Genomic DNA, 27272 nt, shown 5'->3' with positions numbered 1-27272 from the left:
AAATACTAAACAAATATTTCTATGTAGTCCAGCCTTGACACACTTCTGACAATCCTTATTATTTCCTTGCAATTTGCTCTCTTGACACCCCTTCAGAGCATGTATCCCCATAACTACATTTTACTGTAATGTAATGATGTTGCCTTGTGTGTAATAATCTTTGTATCATTGTCCCTTCATGTTGTTGTCAACTGATGCCTGCAAACAAAGTTCTGTTATGGGACAATAAAGGTTTGAATTTATGAGTAACCTTGCAGTAAGCTGGATACCTACTGCAAGCATTTTAATGGTTATACTTGGATTGTATGGACACTAATTATTCTGGACACTTAAATTAGTCTTTTGGTTTCATAAAAACACTGATTAGCTGCTTTTTTTATTTAAAAAAATAAAAAAAGTTGTCAGCAAAGTTCCTGGCCTGCGTCAGATAAGAGTCATATTATAATATATATATATATCAAAAAAGTTCATGTCAAAATAAGTCAAAAAGCAGCCTTAGTATAGTTTATCCAAAAACGGTCATAGATCTGTTGAATGGCATGAAAAAGTCAGTTTAGTTTATTGGAAAAAGGTTTATGTATATAAGGTAAAAAAAAATAATTGTATAATATTTTGAAACAAGTTATGAAATACTACTATAGTACACTGCTATAGTATTTATCTAAAAGAATAATATCGGTCGTTAGAAGTAAAGAAGTCATAGTATGTCAGATTGGTCCCCATCATTGAGGACATGGCAGAAATCAGGTTGTAGCTGTCGCTGGCTAAAATAAAACTATAAACACATGTCATTTATCCTCAGAATAACAATCTGCATGTATTCTTACTTCTGGACCAAGATCTCCTTCATACCTGGAGACAAACAGACACATCACTCAAATGTCACTATAACCGCCAGATTGGTCCGAAACGAATCCAAATGCAAACCAAATTAGTGGAAAGCTCAATTTCTAATTTAACCATTAACGTATACGGTGAAGCTCTCCGTTACATCAATGCTCTCTGATACCTGCTATGATAGTATGACTTTTTTAGGACCCACTATTCTACATTTTTTGCACCCACTTATTCATTGTAAACAGAGCAGTAGGATACATTTTTTTTATTAGCCTTGTTCACCATACTCTATTCCATTTCACTTCTCTTGCACAGTTCTGTCATGCACTCCTGTGGCCAAACCTGCCCACTGCATGCATCTGCTGAAATCAAAGCAGAACTTAAAGGTTGAGTAGGTCATTCTGTCCAGAAACACCTCGTTATATTACTTGAAATCATCGTAACATACTGATAGCAATGAATATATTAAATGCTCAGACAAACACACAAAACGTCATCTGTGGCCGTGGCAGGACCAAAAACTCCCATCCAATCAAAAAAGCTGGGCCGGAGAAAATAATTGGATGGCCGGCCTTCCCGTCAACGCTTACTTCCTGATTGCGAACACACTGCCGATCTCGAACACTCGTTTGGCGTTCTGGGGGAGCGGCTCTGAACGAAGGGGATGCGTTCAAAGTCAAAGTCTCCAAACCTACTCAACCCTCAAGCTTCTCTGGAATTATAGAGTGAATTCTTAACTATATATATCAATATATAATGTGCATTATATATTATTTCTGTTATACATTTACAGTGTTCATTTGTGATATTCAAGAAATTTTAAGAATACAACTAAAGATCCAACTATTATTTGAATTGCTGCAAAGCATGACGTAAACAGCAACATGTGATCAAGCAACTCAACTCTCACCCTCCACTACTTTGTGTAACTCAATGAGCTTGTTGTGTGGACCTCCACACCTCAGTCTGCTAGTACTTCAAATATTGCTATTAATTGAATGGAAGGTTTGGTGATAACCCAAAAGAAATTCAACTCTGCCGTGTTTGTCTGAAAACAAGCAACAACCTATAATGTAACTTAAACCTAATCCAATTATAAGATGCAAGTGAAGCTACAAAAACCCAGGGAGAAAAATAAAAATCATGTTCAGGACAATGAAATGAACTGTTAAACTTTATTCAAGGTTGATCTGTAGTTGTACACTAAACTTCTTGCACTTAACATTACAGTGACACCCAAAAGAAGGAGAAAGTGTACACATACAGTACATTCTTTGTAATTTCATGAAGATTAAAAAGACCATTTAAAAACTTGACAAATATGGCAAACCGACGTAAAATTTCCACACATGGTGGTGAACAACTGTTGCACAGGAAACTAAGCTTTGGCTGTCTCAGTTTTAAGACCGAGACATTCAAGTATAGTCCGAGATACATAAGAGGTATATCCATATGAATTGATAAATTAAAAAGGCCACACAGATTCAATCCTAACAGCACAAAAGTTTTGTACATAAAAAGCTCTTAATTCATTTAACTAAATGTGGGTAACTGAAATCACACTGTGCAAATCAAACAGTCCATCATCGTTAGTCATCGTTAAATCCAGATCATGAATTTTCAGACATAATGGTCTGCTTTCAAGCACAAGAATTACAATTATGGCAGCCAAAACTGCAACTTAGGATTGTTCAAACAAAATCAAGGAAAGTGTATCTTACTATTGCAACGACTCATGATGTTGAGCAAAGTGCATCTAAAAACTGATTAACCAATACAGATTAAACGATGAGAAAGGTCTCTTTGCAATACGTTTGGAGCCTTTTTCCTCTTTTTGTAAACAGTTTTTAAGTTAATAGTTATGGCAGCACTTGGTGACTCCTACCAGATGGAAAAGGTGATAAAATGGGTCAGGTTTTGGTGCTGGTACAGTTTCCTGGAAAATACTGCCTACTGTTAAAGAAAACAACCCAAGATCGAAAATGTATAAAACATCAGCTGCAGGACACAAAATTAGATCGAAAATTAGAAAGGAAAGCATAAATATAATATGAATATAATGGTGGTGATGCTGGCAAAACATTTCATAGTGGAATGAATTGTAACAGTGGTTGGAAAATATTCATATAAAAAAAAAAGGGGGGGGAGGGGTTTGGGGATAGAGATTAGGAAGGGCATATGGAGACGAGAAAAAAAAAAAAAAAACTGAAAAATTACTCATTGCATCCTGATAACACATGGCTTTGGCCTGTTCCTCAGTAATCTTCATCCTCTGATTCCTCTTCTTCTGCAGTCTCCAGCCAGGTCAGCCACTGGTTCACCTGCACCACAAACAGTATGTCCATGAGTACGTTTAAAAAAAAAAAATGATAAACCAAATCACTACATTGAGTAAAACTCATAAATAGCTTCTAATTTTGGAGCCGCTCTAGACAACTACCTTTATACAGCAATAACTTATTCTGGATAGTTGATTATCCATATCCCTGTGTCCATCATCATAATATTACTGTGCAGGTCTCGATTCCTCAACATCTAATACCCTTGTGTATGATTCATATTCATCTGGCACATCCCATTTCTTTAATGCAGGTATCTGTGTGCCCATGCATAGAGCTGCTGTTCATCGTCAGAGGCACTTAATATGCATAGAAATTACCTGAAATAATGCTTTCCCCTTCCCTGGATATTCTTGGGTGACATCTTCTTTCCATGAAAGGAAGGCTTCTTCTTCAATTATTTCCATGTCATAGAAGTTCACAAAGTAGCGCAGCAGCATACCTGGAAAGGGAGCGTCATAATTAAGCATCTGCAGCAAAGTGTTACCTTCCGACAAGAACCAGGGCTGTAATACTGCACAGGCGAGTGTACACACCTTTAGGGAAAGCCTTGCTATTGCAGTGAACCTGCAAGGCATACAGCGCGCCTACTTGCAGGTCAATGTGATCGTGTAGGAACTTCTGCATCACTGGCTTGAAAGACAGCAGTTGCTGCTTCTCCTCATCCTGCTGCTCCTTACTGGGCGCCGACAGCTGTTCCTCATCGTCGTCAGGGTTGATCTCATAAGCAATGTACTGCAAAAAGCTGGCAGACAAGACAGCAAGTGTACACTTGAGCAAAACATGTTCTTTGGGGTAATATTTAACAGATCAATAGCTGATAAAAACAAGTAGGTTTCATCAGCAGAGACGGTCATTGTCCACTGCTATACCTGGTCATAAGGATGTTGACAAAGCCTTTGTCAGTGTGGAGTTTAGGAGAGATGTTGTCTTTGATCCACTTGTAGATCGACTGTGGAGAGGGATCTACTTTGATCTGCTTCAGCAGCTCCTTCTCCAGTTTCATCAGTGGGAACAAAAAGCTGAGACCTTTGCCATCCAGAATCTCCAACATCCTATCCTTGTTCTGGTCGATTTCTAAGTATAGATAGATAAGATACCAGATATCAGCAAAATTCACATGCATTTTCTCTGTACTGCATCATTGGGAAGTGAATTGAAAGCCAAACTAATGACATTCAGTATGAACGTATGGCCAGTGGGTTTGGACATACCAGGTAGCATCTTCTGCATGTTGACTGTGCTCTGCTGGAACAGGTCAGCCAGCCAGTCACGGTCCTTCAGTTTGACCATCTGCTGCAGGCAGAGCAAGAACAGTGGGAAATGTGCACCGTTCTCCAGCTGATGGGCCAAATCCGTGATGCTGACCAGGTCGGTGATGATGGCACGTGCTGCAAACTGTGCCAGGTAGGACTTCACCAGTGGTACTTCTTCCTCAATCTTGGGGCACTGGTCCAGAACACTCAAAAAGGCCTAACAAATAATAATAAAAAGTTTATTAGTGCAAAGTAATTGCTTGATATCCAGAAAGTAAAGAGAAAGAAAACCCCACTGACCTGCAGTAGATTTTCACCAGTGGTTAGGCCCTCTTTGCAGAGAGCATGGACCAGGGTGCTTGCATGTTCCTTATCCTCATCGGACCGATCAAGTGAATAGATCACAATCTTGTTCAGCATCTCAGATAAAAAGTGCTTTGGGGCCCTCATTTCCCTCACAGTATTCACTGCCTCATCGATGTTCTTGCTGTTCAGGTAATCTGCCACCAATGTCTCCTAAAAAAAAAAAAGACAGTTCAACATAAAGTGACTATATATTATATAGATATTAGCCACTTCCAAGGAAGTCCGCTATATGCTAGACAAAGTACATTATGCGAGTGAGAGAAACTTACCGTCATTTTGTGCAACTCTTCCTTTGTGGGAGGAGCTTTTTTAGTGGACTTTGCAGGTTTTTCTTGAATTGTAGGAGGATTTATTTTCAGGCCAAGCTGTGGAGACTAAACAAATTAAGCCAAATTAATACATGTCCCCTGGAACCTGTAATCACCATATTGGCTCAATGTATTAGTTTTTAAAAACAGAAATGGTACCTGTCCGAGTGGGGAACCTAGGGTACTTGAAGGAATCATATTCATCTGTGGCTGCAGCTTCGGGATTTGTTTTTTACTCAAGATGAAGGATTGGGCCGGCCTCAGACTGATCTGTAAAGGGAGTGAATTATCCTAGTTTAACACAATATCACACTGTTATATATTACTCCACACTCCTTGACTCAGGGTGCATAACATAAACCATATGAAACAGGATCCATTTAAAAAAGCCACAGACTACTCCCAATGTACAAAACTGCAAATTAAAGCAACTGAACAATGTATGTGGTTGTACCTCATCAGCATTGACCTTCCCCTTCTTGCTGAATCGTGGAGCCATATCCTTAGCCTGCATCTGCACTGAGATATTCTGTTTGTGACTGAAGACTGGTGAACTCTGCCCCTTTAAAAAATGTTCACAAATGTATAAATTAGGAATGACAGCTCTCTTCCTAAATCCACAATTACAAAGTACTGAATAATAGTGTACATGTACTGAATGTACCTGGTTTGGTTTTACATAGGGTTTGCTGCCTGGTTCGAACTGAGGCTGGTGTGAGCCGTTGCCGTTTCCAATGTGGCCATTGTAGAGTGGGTTGGTGCGATGACGTCCCATGGTAGGGGAATAGTGGTCCTGAATAACTCCTGGACCTGTACCAATGCCACTTCCTACCCAAAAACAAGACAGCAAACATTAAGAACAGTCTAGAAAGGATCAATGCGGCAGTGCAACTCTTCAGGAGGGAGGGAATGAAAGCAGAGACATACCAGGCATTTGTCCAAACATATCAGCCAGTCCACCAAGAGTTTCCCGGTCAAACTTGATCCTTGTTGGCAGGAAGGAAGAGTTTTCCAAGAAAAATTGATTCCTCATTTGATCAGACCCATGTGGAATGAAAACGCCCAAATCCTGCAAAGCAGTCAGAATTTGAGGATGCATGCAGGTTAGTAATGTAAACCACGTAGACCATGATAAATGGTTCATCCCAAAGTGAACCAGGTAGACTAACCTTAACTGCATCCTGACGAACTTGGTTGATCGTCTTTGGTCCGTTGTCACTATACGCTTTGCGAGCAGACCAGTTGTTTCCTCGCTGCTCGACTGTATTCTGCAGCAGGAAACGAATCCTAGCTGGCAGTTCCTTGTTGTTCGTTAAGGATTGCATACGGCTAAAGTACTGATCCATCAAGGACTGGAAAGAGAATGCATTTGCCATTAGATCAAAAGACATTTTAAGACGAGACTAGCATTTGTTTTGTTCCCCCCCAAATACTCACCCTAGCCTTTGCATGATCAAGTTTAGGTCCCACTGTTCTCATTATCTGACAGAGGCATTCCAAATCTTCACCCATATCCTTGAGTTGGACTCTCTTCTTCTTCTCCAAAAGCTTAAAAAGAAGAGAAACATTGACCATCAACTACTGTAATTTATATCACACCTGTTGAGGTGACTGTGGGCAGCACAAGTCAAGAGTACAAATAAGGTTTATGATTACCAACCATGTGAATATTATATACTTACTGTTTTGATGCACTTATGAAGGATAGATTCATGGATAAGGTTGAGTTTGCCAAGTTCCCCAATGAATTTGATGTTGCCCAGCATCTTAAGCTTTGCAATACCACGCTGCTCCTCCTCCTCAGATGTGAGTGGACCGTCATGTTTGTCAAAGACTATGGGGTTGGGGAGGGAAGACAGTTTTAATAGGATGAAAAAAATCCTGCACGGGTTTATTTTGTGTTTTCCAGTGGCGTTATTCACAGAATGTGATTCACTTACTCTCAACATTTCTGGTGCGGTTCTCAAACTCATCTTGAAGCTTGGAAATCAGAAGCCTTCTGAAGGTCTGTAAAAGAGAATTTGGTCAAAATGCAGACTGAATATAGTATAGAGCAGTAAAGCAAAAAGTAAATCCCCTTTGTTACAAATCTTACAGTATTTTGCTTAAGTGTTGCTTGATTTTCTGTTGGGTCTTCAAAGTTTGGTGCATCCTCTGCCAAGCGTAGACATAGTTGAGCGTATAACTGGCTATACTTGGGTTCTTCGAGGGCTTTGTCAACAATCTAGAAAGAAAAGGAAAAACAAACTAAGTGTCTATGTTTCGATTATAGGAATAATATAAGGTTATAGCTTAATAGAATACTCACCAACAAGATGGTTCCTTTTAAGACAAGTTTGGACTCTACACCCACATTGAGGAGCTCCAGGCATAGTTTGTCAAACTTCTCAGGAGTCAACTTATTCAGAATGCTAAAGAGAAGGAAAGACATGTGAGGAGAGGGGCAAAAAACAAAACCCACATACTTCAAAGACTTCTTCTAACCGCCAATGGGGAATTCAGTTTATAATTTAAATAGTCAAAGAATTTGACACAGCCTGTGCAACTGAAGTAAATGCAGTTTAACGGGAAACTTACCCTCTCACTTTCCTGAAGGTTGCATCATTTTGCCCTTTCTCTTTGGAGGAGCTGGCATCTCGTCTAGTGCTTCGAGAAGGTAACCATCTCTGAACGCTAGAACCTGGGGTTTTCCCCAGGAACTCGCTGAAATGGACACAAAACTAATTCAATACTGAGAAAAACATGACCATATTTCATATCCATCTATCCCTGGTCTATGGTGCCCTGTAACACCATACAGCAATACCTAAAATCAGATATTTTAAAGTGCACTACTGTGAACCTGGCTCGACATCCATCAAAAAGGGATATATTGCCTATGTTTCCTCACCGCCTTTGTATCATTGCAGTGTGGCCATAATGTTTAAATGAAAAAGATCACGCTGCATGACACAAAATGTACCAGTTCAAGTCAGTAGGCGAGTTGGGATAACTGGCAACACGAAAGGAAGATGCAAGTCATTTATTTGTGTTTTCACTGCAACAAGAGGAGATGAAAATGGGCAAAGTTCTATTAAGGGAAAAAAAGTACACTGAAAATACCCCTGTAACTTATATGCTGCCAGCTCATGTCAAAATATAGATAACAGCAACTACTGCCAAAGTGGTAGACGATCAAATGAAAAGCTATGGAATATGTATTTCATCCCCAAAACTAGAAATTGGCAGAAGAATGAACCATGTGGGAGTGCAGTTAATATGCAATAAAGTTTACTGACTAGGTGTTCCACGTGAAAGGAAACTTTGGAAAAATCACCTGTTGCCGACAGTCTTGGGATAGTGCTGAGGTGCACCCCCACCTCCTCCCCCTACACTGCAATACAAAAAAGGAAAAGGTTTTAACTTAAAAATAAGGAGACGAGTCTAATCCCTTTATGAGCTGTTGCAGTGGTTTATCAGTTTAAAATAGGCCAAGTATAATGTGTAGTACCTGAAACGAGAAGGACCCCCTGATGCGACGACACTCTCCACTTTGGCGGCTTGACAAAGTATATCTGAAAAGAATAATGGTCCGGGAGAGGGAAGGAAAGAGCGACCTGTAAAACGGAGACAAAGTACCAAATTAGCGGAGCGCTAATGGATGCAACATTCAAACAAAGAGGTTTTTAAAAAGGTTGTCAAGCACTTTAAAAACTAAGCACTGAAAATAAGCATTCCATGACAGATATTATTAACGGTTTATCGAATCTCCGCTAAATGTCTAACGTTGCTACATTAGCTTAGCACACTACGGCTAGGCTAGTTAATGCTACGACATAACGACGGCGATGTCGTGTCGCTTTGTGCTTCCCACTTCCATAACCCAGCCATAAACCCCCAACGAGTAGTCCTCCGTGATTGCCAACCGCGATCCGACGTTGACCCGAGTTACCTTATCTAACCTAAAAGCCCGAGCCGTGATGGCAGCGCTACGGGGAAACGAGGGAAGATGGGGATTAGCGTTACATGTGCCTCGTTGGAATTATCCACGTCAATTAACGTTAAACTAGGTCACTTTTAACACAGTCAATTTTCGACGGATTATACTTAAATAAAACGGCGAAAATCTTACTGTACGTTACACAATGAGTACGTGGCTCATAACGAACTCATTTCTAAATTACGGGATTTTGTGTAAAAAAAAAAAAAGAAAAACAGGGTGTTGGCATTTCGTTCGCATTTTCAATAACCTAATAAAATCGGCATCGATTCGGATATACAATGACTTTATCAAAAAGGGAGAGCAAAGAGCAAATCCCATCAGCTGGTTTTAAGAGGTCTTTGTTCAGACACCGGATGTCTACACAGGGCGACATCTTGAGGGGTTTTGTTCAGCAGGCCGCCGGTAAGCTAACCAGCTAATACGCTGTAAACAACTATTGGGCAACAGACGAGATTTTCCCCGAAAGTAAAGATAGTTAGCCTCACTTTCTTTGTGTCGACGATGACGTGAGTCATCACTGAAGTTGAAAATCCAAATTGCTATGTCGCAGCCTTCGAAAATCACATAATGTACCGAAGAACTTCCTACCAGACCGGTCGGCTAGCTTAGTTAGCATCACGATAACCAGGCCACAAAAAAGCAGTGTCTTACCTTACAAAAGGAACGTCAGTGTGATTGTTGTCTTCTCGACCAAGAGAAAAGAAAAAATACAGATTGTGAAATTGAGCTTTAAAGAAAGTCGCGTTTGGACCTTGGAGGTTTTGTAATATAGTTTTTAACACGACGGCTCAGACGGTGGTTGCTACCGGCTGTAGCGGAGGAGGAATGCTGACTGCTCGTCTACGTCACGCGGAAGCCTCTTTTTGTGTGGGACCATCTCGCACGTCATCATCCCTCCCCGCCGACGTAACGTACGGAAAACTCACGAACGTTTCGCAATCAGCTCTCATCAGAGCACACGTCTGGTGTCTTATGCAGAGGGTTTATTTTCTCTCCCATGGCAGTTGGACATGTCATGGGACCATTTAGGGATTACTGACCATCTACTATGAATCTGTGTACAACAGTACACGTTTTATTATCTTTATCAATTATGTCACATTTCCCACAGCTGGACGTACAATAGAGGAAACAATGGAAGGACCATTTCGCCAGGTAGAGACAGTATTAATGACAAGCAATGCATTGAGTCAAAATCTTGATTTTTTTTTCCAAAATGTAAAGTCACACGTGAGATGAAAGGTCAACATTATGGGATGCTAATTAAAAATGCACATTTACTATCATAAAATGTACTTAATATCCAATATTACTGACTTTTTACACAGGCTCAAAATGATTTTTACTTACAAAATTGGAGTATCTCATAACCTTGACTTACTATTTCATAATTTCACTTGTGTCCCATGATATTGCCTTACCCTCTCAAAAGTTTCATTTCATAATTTTGACTGAGTTTCTCGTAGCCTAATATCGATTCATATTAAGGAATTCAATTAATGAAATAGTGAATCAAAAGTGTATTATGTTGATTTTTAATCTGAGGATCATGCCCCTTTTATATATTTATTTCTTGCCTTTTCAGCTATTTATTAAAATTTTCCTGGTGGAAATGGTCTTAGACTTAATTTTTTTTGCCATCCTAGATATCCAAGCACAGGTTAATGGGGCATCGACCTCAGAGCCACATGGGATTCGATATCTTTTCTTGAGGATTTCACAGGAGGAGGATCGATGACTGTTGACACAGCACGTTACCTGACTGTAGTCTGCTACCCTGGTGCTCAAGTGGTTTATGAGCCGGCTAGGAGTGCAATCATTCTGCATTTATAACATTAAACCATTTATTGAGTTTAATGGAGTCTTGGGTTGATTTCACACTCATCCTTCTTTCACGCAAAGAGTAAAGATATCTCAACATGTAGCCACATTTACATTTTCACAGGAATGAATGGCCCCCAGAAGATGACCTTTCAAAAGCTAATGTAATGGCAAGATTTCCATAGAATTTGCATTGGATATTCATTGGGACCAATCCTACAGAGCACCTGACCTTTCTTGTATCACCATCATTAGGACAAAATGTCAAAGCAGACTTTTCAGGCTTCCTGTCCAGGGACTAAAGCTCTTGATCTGATGAGGTCTGCACTTCATTCCTTATCTTGTTTTTTTTTCTCAGGCTACAGTGGAGTAGAAGGCGTGGGGTGTACCAGTTTCAGTTCTGTGGATTGGTGTATTTTTGAGAATACAACACCCTTGTTATTGTTCACACTGACTTAGCAACATGAGTCACTTCCTCCATCTGCCAGTAAACGGCTATACGAGACCAAACTGGCAACTGGCAACGCCTCTTTGTGGCTCAGGTTACACTGCACGGCTTATACTGTACAAGATAAGCTGTCATGATGATTAACAGAATGTGTTGATGGCAAACGTAAATGATATTTAGAAGGATAAAGAGTGTTGATACTGTTACTTAATCGTCAACTAAATATCCTGAATCAGTTTTTTAAATAAAAAAGTCTCCCTTTCTCCCATATTCTATATTCTATGTCATACCACAATATTCTATATTCTATACCACAATCCATTAATATATAGTCTTACTCTGGTCTTGGTTAACTTGACAGTCAATTAATGTGCAGTTCCTAAGAATGCTGAAAAACTAATTGCAAACTAATTGCTCCTACTGTTGCTTCAGACAGGATGATGATATGGCTGCAAACCTCCAGATGACCTGCATTCATAATGAAGTAATATCAGAGAAAATGGTGGTCCTATAATGCATGTTAATGCACTCTACACCTTACATTAGCCTTTTTCTTAATGTCTTAATGTTGCTCCGCTGTGGTTTCACGACAAACTATCACACTTTGAAGAAATTGTGAGTATTTAGTAACAGAGTAATAAGAAAAAACCTTGGCAGAAACTAAACATGGTTATGTAAAGCTGCTTCCAAGCTGCAGGTCATAATGACAACACAATCATTTCTGACTCAAAAGGGTTTCAAAGAAATGAATACACACAATTTGTGAAAAAAATAACAGAGATAACATCAGACTAATTGCTCATGGCATGACTCTACAATACTGAGTAGGGAATATATCATGTTAACGCAGACCATGTGAATTTCTGCAAATTGCATTTCTGCAAAATGTATCTCTTCCGACTTCCCACAGAAACTAAACACAACAACCCTCTGAAGCTGTCTCCAGACATTACAAATGGACGTAGTATCGTGATGTCACCCATTTTGTAACCTTTTTGTAACCAGAGGCACCGCCCCCTGATGGCCAGCAGAGAGAATGCACGTTTAAGCCTCCTCAACAATGGCGTCACAAATCAGAATCTGTAGCCCCTTTGACTGTAGACTTTTAGCCTTTTCGTTGCGGAAGTATTCCGCCGTTATCGGCGTAAACAGAATATTACGTCACAGAGCCGCATCCGAGGCGAGATGAGGCGATACGCGTTCTATCTAAACGTTCCAAGCACCCGAGGCGGAAAAGACGTGACGTAGTGAACACGTGTTACCAGGACACGAATAGAGTGAATGCGGAGCTGAGATTTCTAAAAATCACCACCAGCATTGGCTGTTAGTAAAAGGTTGTTTTTCACTTTTACACATTCATTTTTTTTCTCTTTTATCTAAATGTACATTTTAACAATTAATGAAACAGCTGTTGAATAACCAAAAAAAATAAAAATAAAAATGCAAATAGGCTAGCCAAGGCAACAAGACAGTCAGAATGGCAGGAGAGGCGTGATCTGTGACCTCTTACTAGCTGTTTCTTCAGTTCCCTTTAGAAAGGAAGCTCTTCTCCAGCTCCCTCATGCAACTCCATTCATGTGTGGCTTGAATAGAAACAGCAGATATAAAAGAGAGACTTTTTTCGAAGCACAATGTCTTTTGTTGTGACACTGTGGGTTGTCGAGTATCTTATATTCAGCACGCTCTGCCTTTCATGCCAGACCCTTTTTTACATTATTTAAAAGCACCATTTTCAGTGGGAGAGTTATAATGGTAGCCCAGACTTTTTCATGCCCTTAAGGATATACAAATAAAGTATAAGAAAAATATTTAACTGGGAAAGCACAGCCATATGCTGCTTCTCTACCTGGAGCACCTGCTACATTAAAACATATCAGCTGTGGCTTTGCAGTGGAGAAAGCCAACATTGAGTTCCTGGGAATCAGCATCACAAACATCTCCATTTCCATGTTGTTTACAGAGGACCAATAGAAACATTATGGCTGCACTGCAAAAATGGAATTTCAAGAAAGTAAAAAAAGCCTTGTATCAAGAAAATAAGTCTTATTTTTTGTCCAAAAAGAATATTAATCTTGTCAAGCAAGTTTTGCATTAGAAAAAATATCTCATTTTAAGAAAAGTATGCCTTACTTTTTCTTGATAAGATATTCCAGCTAATTTTGAGCTAGAATGAACCAGAAAAAGAGTATAAAAATGTTTTACGATCAAACCCAGCGGGGCACCAAGATTATTTGCCTTATTTTAAGAGTAAGACCATTTGCACAACATCTCAATTCAAGAATGCCATGAAACAAGGACAAAAGTTTTTATTATTAATATTTTCATTTTCATTACAGGACAGTTGCTTGGTGAGATTGAAAACCATATGGGATATTATGCTGCAAACCAGCTGCAACATGATGTTTAGTTGCTATGCTGCTACAATAACTGATGTATTATTATTTTGATAGTGAGGTTCAAATCAAAACTGGCTTTTCAATCTGTTTGATTATGATGGATCTGGAATGCAGAAGTGCCCTTTTTTTTTTGGATGTTGAATTGAGCAATTGTATTGCAAAGTTAATAAAAAAAATTAACTGGGGCGGTCGGTGGCGCAGTGGATAAGGCAGCCGCCCCATATACGGAGGCTCAGCCGGTGGCGCAGTGGATAAGGCAGCCGCCCCATGTACGGAGGCTCAGCCTCGACGCGGAGATCAGTGGTTCGACTCCCGGCCCGGCAATCTCCTTCGTGCATGTCTTCCCCCTCTATCTCCCCTTCCCCACTGTCTCTCTCATAATAAAAATAAAAAAGGCTTGCATGGTACTCCAGCCATAAAAAAAAAAAAAAAAAAAACTGAGAAAGTTTTGGTATCTTGATTTAAGACATCACTTTTATATTTGTTATGCTGTTTTAAGAAATTATGTCTTATTTTAACTACTTTTATGCTCATTATCAATCCCAGATTAAGGTGTAATTTCTTAAATTAGTAAAGAGACTTAAATTCTAATTTTGAGTAATTTAATCTTGAATTAGTGTTTTTTTCATTGCTTGTTTTAGAAGAATTTGGATTAGTTTAAGATTTTCTGTCTAGTTTAAAGTCTCATTTTAGTCTTTCGGAGCTAAGAAATTTGGGCTTATTTTAAGAATTGCTTGTCAAGCAAAAAAAGCTTACCCCATTGGCAGATTTTTTTGCTTGATACAAGATAATTTGATTGAATATGAGAATATTTTACTTCTTTCTAGAAGGGCTGTTTTTGCAGTGTGGAAACTTTACAAACCACATTAAACCACATTCAAAATATGGAAATATGGACACAGTGGTTTGTACTGTCCTTTGACTTCCTCCGACAATCCTGACAAAGATGAGATTTTATGAGCTCATTCGTGATAATGTCGACCTGGGAGACTGCAGCTAATAATCAAATTTTTAAGCCTTGACAAGTGCTCAGAAAAACATGTGTATCTCCATCTGCTGAGGTAGATTGTGTGATGCGATGTGATGGAAAGCTGCGGACGGCGACCTCATGGAGATTGATTTTGTCGGCTGCTGTTTCTAAAGTCAAGAATGATCTTTCAGTCTCAGTTTACCCAACCTGACACAGCAATGGAAAAAAAACTGAATTAAAAAAAAAAGCAAATAAGCTATCAACTCCACTGCAGTGACGCCTCAGAGCGAGACACTAAACCTCAGGCGCTCAACAGCAGCCCTCTGCTCCTAGAATGCTTAGGATGGGTTAAACGCAGAGGTCAAATTTCATGTATGTACGTGTTGTATATGAGATCTGGTGAGAGTATATATTTAAGTGCATAATTAGGAAATAATAATATAATATAATAGCCGTCTTATCAGGGAGTAGACCTCGACCAAAGGAAAGTGGTGAAGAAATGCAGAATTACTGTGTTCTTGCCAGAAGGACAACAGTGAGTTTAAAGTGATAAAACTCTTTCTTTCGGCCAGAAGGAGTTAAAGCATGAGACGTTTCCATAAAGGAAAAGGAATCTCATGAAATAAATCCTCCTATAAGCTTTGAGGAAAAGGGATCTGTCAAATGGGACAATGACGCAGCATCCATCTTGCACTTGCTTTGCCTTCTGGTATCATGGTAGGGGTATTCTGCTGCATGCAGATAGAGCAACATGCAACAATGACACTGAGCGTGCAGCCAGATATGAAATTCCACCCTAAATATACTCTGCAGTACCAGAAGAGACAGTGAGGTAAACAGTTCTGAAATCACAGCATATTCCTTATATTCCTCCGGGTTTGTGAGTTGTTCACTGAAGCTGATAAATGACCCAATTTCACAAAAGTGCAGAGAGAATATATCCTTCATATTCGGCTTTAAAGGAGAAAATGTATGGCTCAGAACTCAAAGAAGTAAATGAGGAATTTAATTTAAACATTACAGAAGAATAGAAACCACTGCAAGTGCCTTTTTGAATTTATTGTGTAATTTATTAAAGTTAATTAAAGTTGGTCTCCAGACATAAAAGTTTGACACTATATTTCCATTTTTCAAGCCTAAGCAGAAAAAGTGTTGAGACATTTATAAATGAATGAGTGAGTCAGACAAAAGAATGATTCATAATAATTTATGTATTGTTTGAAGCCAGTAGATGGTGCTACAGTGCTTCTTGTGTGCTTTTTTTTGTTTTTGTTTTTGGCATTATTAGTTTTATATTAGTTATATTAGGTGTATTCTTGGGTTATTTTTTATTTTATTTGACCCTTTCCCCCACATTCTTCTAAATATAATATAATTACACACTATTAGATTCAAAGGATATGCAGAATGTATTCAGGTTAAAAGTAATAATGTACATACAGTAAGTACCGAGTTAAATCTTAATAAAAAGGTGTTACAACTAAGACATTTATGACCATGAATACATGATTATAATGTAATTCAGATCAACAACAATAATGGATTTTCTTTCGTGGACCGGCTTAGTTTTGTTTCATTGCTTTCAGGGCTAATTCTTTGAAATTGATGGATACACACACACGCACACACACACACACACTGTCAATCTGTCAATGTCTGAACTTGAAGACAAAAAATCGTATAAATATATATAAATGTTCACTCTTCATCGAACATAATGAACACATATCAGCACAATCAGAAGAATCCGAATCAAAAAGGAGTTTATTGCCATATATATATATATATATATATATATATAGAATTCTATTTAAATATTATAATTTGCATATAAATTAAATATAATTTTTTATTATTTTATATATTAATTAGTTTAAAAAAAAAAAAAAACGTGAGACAGAATGAAAGGCATGAGTGTTGTTTGCTTTATTTCCTTCCTCCAGCTGTATAAACGCATAAATGGTTTAAAAGTGTAAACAAAACAAAATTTCAACAAAAAGTAAATCCTGGCATTCATATTGTAAACACATTCAAGTTTACAGAAAAAAAGACAGAATTTAACTTTAAAGTAAATAACTACCGTAATTCCAATATCGCCTTTCTGACCTTAATTATAAAGATGAACTTTTTAAAGCCTTTAGCCCAGCCTGGTGGTAGAACTCATTAAGAGCAAAATATTGATCTGTATATGGTTCCTATGGTTCCTGATTCATTCAAGCACATTCAAATTCTCATCAAAATAAAATGCTAACTGGATTGTCAACAAGTGCACCAAAAGTAATAAAGACTTGGCTGATATATTCCTGAATTTGTATACAGTAAATTCATTGTAGACTGAGGAAATACTCAAGGAAGACCAAATGCAATTCCATGGCTAAACTGAGCGGTCTGTAAAAGACCCCAGTTGAAGCAGTCCTGGTGCATAACTATAAGCCCAGAGTGGGTCAGACACACTAAGGCCAATCAGGGTTTCCAGGAAACAAATACACACGAAGAAAAATGGTAAAATATGCGATTCTTTTAGGTATAACAGAAATGGCTGAATAAATAAGTAAATCAAATGCACTAACATTTTTTTCCAAATCATCAAATCGAATTCAGGACTTGTATCCCATGGAGAGTTATAGAAATCTTCAGTCATAATTTAACCAATTAGTGGTCGTAGAAAATGGTTTCAAATACAGTAACAGGATTACTTTCAATACATTCTCATTTATTTACCAACTTTGTGTTTAAAAGTCAAATTAAATGGGGAGTAAAATCTCAGAATTATTCTTATCAAGAGGAAAAACAATGTGTGGGGGATAAAGATTAAGAAGTCTCTTCGTGGTATTTTGAATTCACTCATCAGACTTCTGCTGACTCGAGACATGCTCATGTGAACCACAATGTGTGTGTTCATTCACATATCTGGCTGCCCCCGATGGACAGGGACTTTGTGGACCTGCTGATGTTCTGCTGCTGGGTCTGCTGGGATTTGTTGTCCATGGTGTTCGACTACTTCTGGATGTATGATCTCTTCTCCTGTCTTTGCCTCCAATTGCTCTTCATGTTGAGGCTGCAACTCCCCATGAGCCTCCTCTCTCTGCTCTGCTGCTCCTGCCTTCTGCTCGTCAGTATTTGGGTCTGACGGCTCCACCTGCGCTGCGACCTCCTGCTGCTGGTGAGGTGCGTCGTTGTTGCTTGTGTTCTGTGGTGGGAAACGTAAATTGTTACCACAGTGAGATGCTGGGCCATACGGCCACAATCCGCTATCACGTTACAGATCATTTGATATCTCAATAAGAATATATATCACAATATAGCATATACTTTGGTCATTCAATTAATAGTCTATAATATACTTCTTTGTGAAATAAATATTTGAGTATTTTATCAATAGTTTTATCAATAGTTTCACCTATTTCAATTATAGATAAAAAATAAATATTTCCAGCTATTCAATGAATATGTTTCCATGCATGCACACAAATGCATGAATATATATACATACACATACACATACACACACACTGTATATACACTGAACAATAAATTGACCTTGATTTGGGATCGCTTTGTCAAACAATTATTTTGTCATTGTCAAGAATAAACTTTCATGTTTAAAAGTGTATTAAAAAATGTTTCTTTCTTACGACGGAGTATTAGGGCCAGACTAAGAGAAAAAAACTAATATATATATATTCTTTAAATTACCAGAATAAAGTTGTAACATTACGAGAAAAAAGTCATTTCCTTATTACGACTTTATTCTCGTAATATTATGACTTTTATTCTCATAATATTATGACTTTTTTCTCGTAATGTTACGACTTTATTCTCGTAGACCTAATATTATGACTTTATTCTTGTAATATTACGACTTTATTCTTGTAATATTACGACTTTATTCTTGTAATATTATGACTTTTTTCTTGTAATGTTACGACTTTATTCTCGTAGACCTAATATTATGACTTTATTCTCGTAATATTATGACTTTTTTCTCGTAATGTTACGACTTTATTCTCGTAATATTATTACTTTTTTCTCGTAATGTTACGACTTTATTCTCGTAGACCTAATATTATGACTTTATTCTCGTAATATTATGACTTTATTCTCGTAATTTAAAAAATATATATTTTTTCTCTTAGTCTGGCCCTAATAGTCGTACTTTCTCATATTTTTATATCAAAAAGTTGTTTACTAGCTTTTTGTCTGTGACTTAAAGAAACAAGTGAGTAAATGAAGAGTACCTGTGTGTGAGGTAATGAAGGAGAACGCAGCTCGGATGGAGCCAACAGGCCGTCCTGGTTTAGATCCTGAGTCTGCAGTAAAAAATCCACCATAGACACCACCTGGACTCAGAAACACATCTCTGGTCAGATACACAAGCCAAAGAAGTATGACAGTGTTGGGTATGTAGAAGTAGACAGCCACGCCTCCTCACCAGCTCAGTGGTCTTTGCCCCAGGTGTATGATAGGAGTTGTAGTCTGAAAGTAGCTTCATCATCTCCAAACCGTCCAGAAACCCACTGCGATCGTAGTCGTGAATACGGAACAGGAAGAACAACTCTGACACGGGGCAGGAGAAGACACTTTTAGCACGTTTGATATATCGCTGTAGTATAACTACAGAGTACACTATCAAATGTATAAACACAAACACAATTTAAAAAATGTGACAATTTGGGAATCTCTGGTCATTAAATGTAAGATTTCTTTTTTTTGTACAGCTTGCAAAATAGATCGACACACCAAAGCCACAGAAAAGTACTGTACTAGAACTTCTGACACTGTAGTAATTATATGGTTTGTGATTATTTATATTGGTCATGATGATAGAAGGGAGAACCCTGTGCAGCAGCAGGTGGAGATGTGTACCTTGCTCCCAGGTATTGATTCCTGCTCCTTCTTCACCCTCCTTCAGACTTGATTTAATGTAACTTTGCAGCAACCTGTGGTATACACATCACAGAATAGATATATTTAGAACCAGGTATAACCACTGACCATTGCTTGCTGATACATTCAGACTCAAAGAGAGGCAAAAAAAGAGACAAAATTAGGATCAAATAATAAAATGTCCCCTTGCCATCTTTCTCTATTGTGACTCTTGCCTAATAAGCAGGCTTTTACAGTGTAGGTACAGTAGTGATTCTTTTTTATTATGTTCATCCACCAGGGGGCATGATTCGTAGCTATATGTCTCAACACTGACTCCAGGAGGAGGTGCCAACTCCTCAAAAAAACAATGTGTTTAAAGGAAGGGTACTACTTTACTCAGATGAGGACCTAACACTTGTTCTATTTTTAGCTCTTACTTTATCAGCAATGATACGTTGTGGTTTCTTTGTTTCCTTCTTTTGACAAATGTACTTATTGTAAGTCGCTTTGGACAAAAGCGTCTGCTAAATGACCTAAATGTAAATGTAAATGTACCCCTTTATTTGCAGATATTCCATTTTGGGGCCCTCGGGGCAACAGTGATACATGGGGGAGCCATGGCCTTTGAGCAACTGTTTCGTGTTAATAGTGTATGAAGTAGCTGTGCTATTTCAGACCAGTCCATCTGGCTCAGGCGGAAACACTTCTTCACTAAAGGTTCAATCTCAAGCTTTCTTGTCTGATTTCATCTTGAGATGTATTTTTAGTACGACAATGCACCTTTGATTATGAAGTGCACAGACCCATGGTTACATTGGTCTGGATTTGTACCCAGGAATGCCCCTTGTTTCCATCCAGTCAGCCCTTTAATATTATCAGTTCATGGTGCAGGCCACACCATGAGCACAACACTGCAGCCAAAGTCCACAGATTGATCACTCAGCAGCTACAGTCCACTAAAACACCTACAGCAGTCAGTGTGACAAAACAATGCATGACAGCATACCTTTGTGCCATACAATACATATTTTATCATCCTCTGAAAAAAGGATTTGAATGTGAAGCTGCATTTTTAGGGAAAGGGGAAAAAAGTAGGCTTTTCTCCTTAGGGACATCGATCCTTCTCCTTTCAAGAAAGCAATGAAATTAAATGTTTAGTTTTAAAATTAGCTGCATATGTAACAGCTGTAACTTTATCATCATGTGTCTCTCACCGACGATCCTCTTCCCCGAGGCCAAAGGGATTCGCTAGTGCTGCTGGAGGGGGGTGGGCATCCACTGATTTCTCCCTGAAAGATAACATTTAAATACTTTACTTTTCTTTCAGTATTTCTTTAATTGTATTTATTTTCTCTAATACATGAATACAGCGGGTGAATAAGAACAGAACAGAACCTATAGTATATCACATATACTTCATTTGCCTGCTTCAAATTTCCAGTATTATAGTGAATCTTGTCTAACTCTTACAGCATATTTACTCGAAAGACGATTAAAAAAAAGAGAGAGTAAAAACTTGGGAGTAGGGAAGTGGGGTTACCAATGTGTCCCAGGTTGACCTGGTGCAGCCTGGCACAGGTGTATGAACAGGTACAGGACACATGGGACCAGCCTGCTCAGGTGAGACTCCATGAACACACCTAGAAGAACAAAACAATGTTATAACCTCACACCACACCAAAATCATTGATTTACTGACAAATGATGACCAGTATGTATCTTTTTGATGGCTGGAAAACAACAAAATCAAACTATAATAGACAAGCATGCCTGCTGCGTTGGGAGCAGAGTTTCAGAGGTGATGGTTTCATGATGCAAAGCAGAATTTACACATGGCTGCAGAGCATCTGCCTACATACTCACAACCTGCAGCCTCTATAGCTACACAGATGTTGGACCTAATGGCCCATTATGGCGAAATCAATTATTATTATCTAATTATAGCTCACTCTCTCCAATGCTAGATGCAGATGTTAGCCAACTACACGAGTTAAAAGGCTCGCGTTAGATTTCACAGCAGGAGGAAGTATAGCTAACGTTACTTCAGCTTCCCCATGTGGAGCAGCAGCGATGGCAACAAACTCACTGCAGCATTATTACTGCAGCCTCAACAGAAGCACAGCCACGCTCCCATTGTTTTCACGCGCTGACATTACTGCCCCGGATTACAATTACATAAATGAAAGGACGACTAGTTGTGGCGTGAAAGAACAGCCTGACTATACGTGAAATGAAGTAACTCACTGACAGACTCAATCTCTACTCCGTGATAATAGACCTACCTGTCTGCATAGTTGACGTGTGGACAGTAAAAAAAAAAGTCGGGCCGGTTTGCGTTGTAAGGTTCACATCTGGATGACACAACTCTGGCCCGCACCGCCCTGCTCGCGACTCCCGGTCTGCACTGCGCAACGGCGGCTGCGTGCGCGCGCTCCCCCGCCTGCCACGGAGTGTTTTGGTCAACGACCGAGTCCACGTGGAAGAAGAAGAAGAACGGTGCCGCTGTCGTGTCAGGGAGTTTGCGCATGCAGCCTCTCTTTGTGCTCCTCTCCTCCCCGGGGCTTCCGTCACGCCACGTCCTCACCGACGGATCGGATTCCGGTAATGCGGGAGGAGCGTTGTAGTCCGCTCACATGGTGTGAGAGTCTCAGTGAGCATGAAAAATCAAGCAACTGGATTGTGTTGGCATCTAAGTCTATTCACTAAGGTTATCTCTTAGGCATTATAAATACACAGGAAAATGTATACGTGTATGTGCATATACAGTATATATATATATATATATATATATATATATATAAATGTATGTATAGCTATATATATAAATGTATGTATAGCTATATATGTAAATGTATGTAATTTTACGTATATATATAGCCTATATATATATATATATATAGGCTATATATATATATGTGTGTGTGTGTGTGTGTGTGTGTGTGTGTGTGTGTGTGTGTGTGTGTGTGATCTAATGCTCTATACAAAAAAAAACTTTTTTTCTCCCTGCACACGAAAAATTACATACATTTACATGCACGCAGTGACATGGAATTAAATACAAAAGTAAATGGTGTGATAACAGAAAAAATAATGTAACCCAAGTTAATAACAATGTTGTGATATGGCTGAGTGAAAAATGTTAAATAATCAAATCAATCGCAGTCTATTATAAATCAATTTCCAACATCCTTTAAAAAAAAATCCTGAGGTGGTTGTATTGTATGGCAAAACTGTTTAATGATAAACACACCATGAAAAAAAGGAGGTGCAGCTAAGGAGGAAAAAGAGGAGCAGCTGGAGCAGGAAGCAAACATTTGTGCCACCATGACCAAAATGAAGGTAGTAGGAGCCCTTAAAGGGACCCGATGTTCAAAGTATTTTTTCTAAAGCGTTTGATGGCATGTTGTCATGTAGAAAACACTTAATGTTAAAGCTATGGTCTATGATTTGGAATAAAAAAATCCATTCAGTCTATCAGCCTGACCAATTTGACCAATGAGATTATTATATAATGGGAATATTGACCAATGGGAGCCATTGCTCCAGAAGGCTACCATTGGCTCGTACCCTCCATCCAATCCCTCGTCTCCCCTGCTCCTCATCATCCCGCCTCCTGTAATCGTGGAACACTGAGTGAGCAGTTGTTGTTGTTGTTGTTGTTAATGTTTGTGGATTGGTAACACCGCCATGCTTTGGGAGGATTTGTCCAGGTGACTTGTGGCTGTGGTACAAAAGAATGTGATTAAAAATTAAATGCTTTCTCATAATATGACCCCATCAGACTTTCGACACGTTGAGACACCTTCATTTTGGCCGTGGTGGCAGTAATGTTCACTTCAGGCTCCAGATGCACTTTTTTTGCTCCTTAGCTGCTACTCCTGTTCTTCCAAGGCGTGTTTATCCGGGAGGCATTTTTTAATGTTGGATAATAGCAGCCACTTAAACCTCCACCTGACAGGCACATGTTGAACTTGAAATTCTGGAGCTTTAAGCCGCTGCTTCAACAACAGTTGACACACTGCCATGGTTGTATTTCGGATGGTGCCTTAATGCCTTTAATTGTTTTCCACGAGAGTTGCAATTTTGCGAGCCCGTTTCCTGGTTGTAAGCTTGACCGGCCTCTTCTCCTTTTCGTCTGCCTCTGTCATTTAAGCGTTTTCCAACATGAACAGTCCTAATTATAGTTCAACAACTCAGCCTTGTTCAACTCCACAGAGCACGGTGTCACGAGCACGAGCACGAGCATAAACCAAACAGGCCAAAACCAAACAGGCCCAAAAGTACACGCTCCCAAACTATGTTCAAACGAATCACACCTCGTCCACATGCATTTTATGCTTTTTAATGAAGCAAAAGTAATTAATGTAACCGCAGTGGAACAACTATAATAGTGCCTCAGGAAACATGGAAAACTAGCCTCTTTGTGTGCTGCTGCCCCCTGCTGGTGGCCAGGTGAACAGGTATGAAGTGAAACCACACCCCTGTGCCAATTACAGGAAATGATCTAATAAAAAGAACGTGGGCCACCGAAAGTAGTAGTAATAGTAATAATAATAGTAATAATAATAATAATAATAATAATAATAATAATAATAATAATAATAATAATGATAATGGGTTGGATACACAATTTGTCTCCTACTATATGATAATAATGTAACCAACCCCATACCCACCCTCCCATCCGTCTATTTGATCAATGTTTGCTAAAATTACAAAATTGCACAATTTTAAGAGACAATTGGTTGAAAAATCAGACATATAGCATCTTGCAAATAAATGTGTCAAATTCGAAAACACATTGTGTGAAATAAAGTAGCCTATTTGCATCTTTTTTTTATTTTTATTTTATAGAGAAACACGTCATAACCAGGAGTCTGCACTGCACTAATTCGACCACAAGATGTCCCAGTAACTCTTTAATGCGGAAAAGGCAGAGAGGTTTTCAATGTTTTTCAAGGACCCCTTGACTTTTAGTGACAAGGTGTACAATTGTGTTGCTTATTAAACCGGGTCAATAATAATGTGTAGTGCAGCCTTTAGTGCCATGTATGAAAGTATTTTGTAATTATGTTTACAATTGTTACGGCTGTATGTTTCCCTGTGCTCTTGTCTCTTCCTCCCCTCCAGTGGCTGCAGGTGAGCTTCATCCCACAACAAGGTGCACCTGGCCTGGGAGGAAGTCCTTTAAAAGCTCCAGTGCCAGCAGCAGGGAGGGAGGCCTCTTGCTGCCGGTCTTGCTGCCTTTTTTGTGTGGAGTTTTTGTCATGTGTTGTTGCATTTGGCTGTTATTAAATCCTGTGGATTTTGATGGTTTTAAAAGGTGTCTTTTTGTTATTTATTGGGGTCAATGATGGATTGTTGTTCACCCCAAAGAGCTCCCCAAAGGGTGGGGTGTAACAACAATGCTAAGTCATTAAAATTATAATTGTTGACAGTCATATTTTTACAGAACATATTTTAATTCTATATTGGCATTACTACATTACAATGTCATAACATTTAACAAATAGGAAGACTTATATTGTCTTATTAATTGTGTTCATGTTAATGTTTACTTGACATAATTTAATTTTTGAAAGAAAAAAAAGTTTGGGATCAAATAATTTCGGGGATCAGACCGCTGGGGGTTAGTTGTAGAAGTTTTGAAGATCTCTTATAAGGCATTGTGGAGTAAATTCGATCATATTCACATCTGCAAAACACTGAAGATGATTCAAATGCTATAATTCATCATAATTTTATCAGAAAAAAAAAACTTATTTGGCAAAATCTTGGTTCAGGTCAATCAATTACAATAGCTCAATCAAAGAAAATAAAGAAAATATAAATACTGTATCAATATATCAATGGCCTAGTGTAAATGCACACAGCATTGACTGATTGCTGAATGGGCCTATACGGCCACAGGCCGAGGAGCCTGAAGTGTAAGAGGCCTCTCTGGCGCTCATCTACAAAATGACTCAAAGACACACGTACCAACCAGGAAGAGACTCAAAATGACTACAAAGAACATAAGACAAATAAAAAGAGTTACAAAACGACTACAAAGAGACAAAAACTGCAGAGAGATGTGTAACGACTACAAAACAACAACACAAAGAGGCTAAACTATAGCTTCTGTGTGCTCGGGAGGTGATGGGGCCTTTTGCATGCCTGTGCCCAGAGGCCCATTGTCTCATAATCCACCCATGACACACACTCACGCACACACACTCACACACACACACACACACACACACACACACACACACACACACACACACACACACACACACACACACACACACACACACACACACACACACACGACACAAAATGAGTATTCTAAATGGACCGCACATAAATTATAACACTGGCCAGTAAACTGGTTAATGTGAGGTGACAATGAAGCAGGTTTGTTAGTAGAGATACTGTCCTTCACCCGAACAGCCCCGCTCTCTAAAAGATGGATTTCTCCTTTGGGATCAACAAATATCCCCACATTATGAGACCAGGAATGACACAGTTTGAGAGTGTGTGTGTGTGTGTGTGTGTGTGTGTGTGTGTGTGTGTGTGTGTGTGTGTGTGTGTGTGTGTGTGTGTGTGTGTGTGTGTGTGTGTGTGTGTGTGTGCGTGCACAACGGCAATGCATTTAATTTAGAAAACATTTTTCAGTCTCACACAGGCAAACAGTTAGTGAGATGGAGACATGAAGCAGAAAATTGGACCACCTGGCAGAGATTTACAGATCACACTGCACCGAGTGTGTGTACGAGTGTCCTGCTGCAATGACTGGCAATATACTAATAAGGCTGACAGGGGCATGGGATGATGTGGCCATGGTCACTTTGGGTCAGCTGTGAAGACTTCTGATGTTATGAATCATGATCCCAAACAGCTGATTGACAAGATTGTTTAAAGTTTGTTTTTCCAATTTCCACATTAATGAGAGCAGCGGACACTTTTGGAAAAACTTTGCAAACATATCCAGGGTCATTCCCCCTCCAGTAGGATTTACTGCAGGAGATAAAGCTTTACTTTACTTTAGCTTTACTAAGTCTCTGTATGCTTCATCTTTATGATGTCCTTCCCATAGATTTTAATGCATATCTAACTATGGAAACACATGCCTGTAGAACAGCCTTTAAGACTAAATCTGCCATATTTGCCCCCAATAGTGAACTTTCATATTTTACACTTGTCATTTTGATTGAAAATTGAAGTAAACCGTGCCAGCTCAGCAGTTTCATCACACAGAATGTGAGGATGTCAATTGCTCAAATACACCTACATTTGTCATGTTTCTGGACTCAATTATTTAGTATTTACCTTTAAAGAGTGCACACACCCACACAGGTGTTGACGCAGGCTGAAAGTGGGGCCTTATTCACAGAAGACATGTACCAGTAGTAAAAGTACAAATTAATGATGGCTGAATTCCATTTAAAGGTTTCAGCGTCCTGGTATCGTTAATACTGGCTCACAGCTGGACACTTGAATAGAACAGAGCTGTTTTTAATGTTATTTTTAATACCTATGCTTCTCTTACTATGCCGTGACGAAGCCTGATATCACCATGAACTAACAATAATAAAGATTTAAACTGTCCCACCCTGAAAAGACTCGCACAAAAGTGACACAAAATAAATGAAAGCACCTGCGTCTGTATATTGCACCACACACATACAGAGTATTTTT

At 38.9% G+C, this 27272-nt stretch overlaps 2 protein-coding genes across 2 annotated transcripts; both read right to left on the bottom strand.

Moving 5' to 3' along the window:
* Window positions 1-1998: 1998 nt before the first annotated feature.
* LOC311032721 (eukaryotic translation initiation factor 4 gamma 2-like) lies at window positions 1999-8701 on the bottom strand. Its single transcript, XM_084039710.1, has 19 exons — window positions 8597-8701; window positions 7684-7809; window positions 7415-7517; window positions 7202-7330; window positions 7047-7113; window positions 6789-6940; window positions 6544-6654; window positions 6276-6458; window positions 6034-6175; window positions 5771-5934; window positions 5561-5668; window positions 5266-5376; window positions 5068-5172; window positions 4733-4948; window positions 4391-4649; window positions 4049-4253; window positions 3713-3921; window positions 3497-3618; window positions 1999-3158 (listed from the first exon to the last, which is right to left on the bottom strand). Exons 6-19 carry the CDS (start codon window positions 6870-6872, stop codon window positions 3093-3095), a joined length of 2085 nt encoding a protein of 694 aa, XP_083895836.1. The 5' UTR covers window positions 6873-6940; window positions 7047-7113; window positions 7202-7330; window positions 7415-7517; window positions 7684-7809; window positions 8597-8701; the 3' UTR covers window positions 1999-3092.
* A 7933-nt stretch (window positions 8702-16634) lies between these two features.
* Window positions 16635-22138, bottom strand: cgref1 (cell growth regulator with EF-hand domain 1). Its single transcript, XM_084006385.1, has 7 exons — window positions 21875-22138; window positions 21133-21232; window positions 20807-20881; window positions 19590-19663; window positions 19156-19280; window positions 18962-19063; window positions 16635-17913 (listed from the first exon to the last, which is right to left on the bottom strand). The coding sequence occupies exons 1-7, from the start codon at window positions 21882-21884 to the stop codon at window positions 17626-17628; spliced, it is 774 nt and encodes a 257-aa protein (XP_083862511.1). The 5' UTR covers window positions 21885-22138; the 3' UTR covers window positions 16635-17625.
* Window positions 22139-27272: the final 5134 nt, after the last annotated feature.

Source organism: Eutrigla gurnardus, assembly GCF_963514095.1.
Source record: "Eutrigla gurnardus genome assembly, chromosome: 1".
Lineage (NCBI taxonomy): Eukaryota > Metazoa > Chordata > Actinopteri > Perciformes > Triglidae > Eutrigla > Eutrigla gurnardus.
This window is presented reverse-complemented; position numbering and strand designations above follow the sequence as displayed.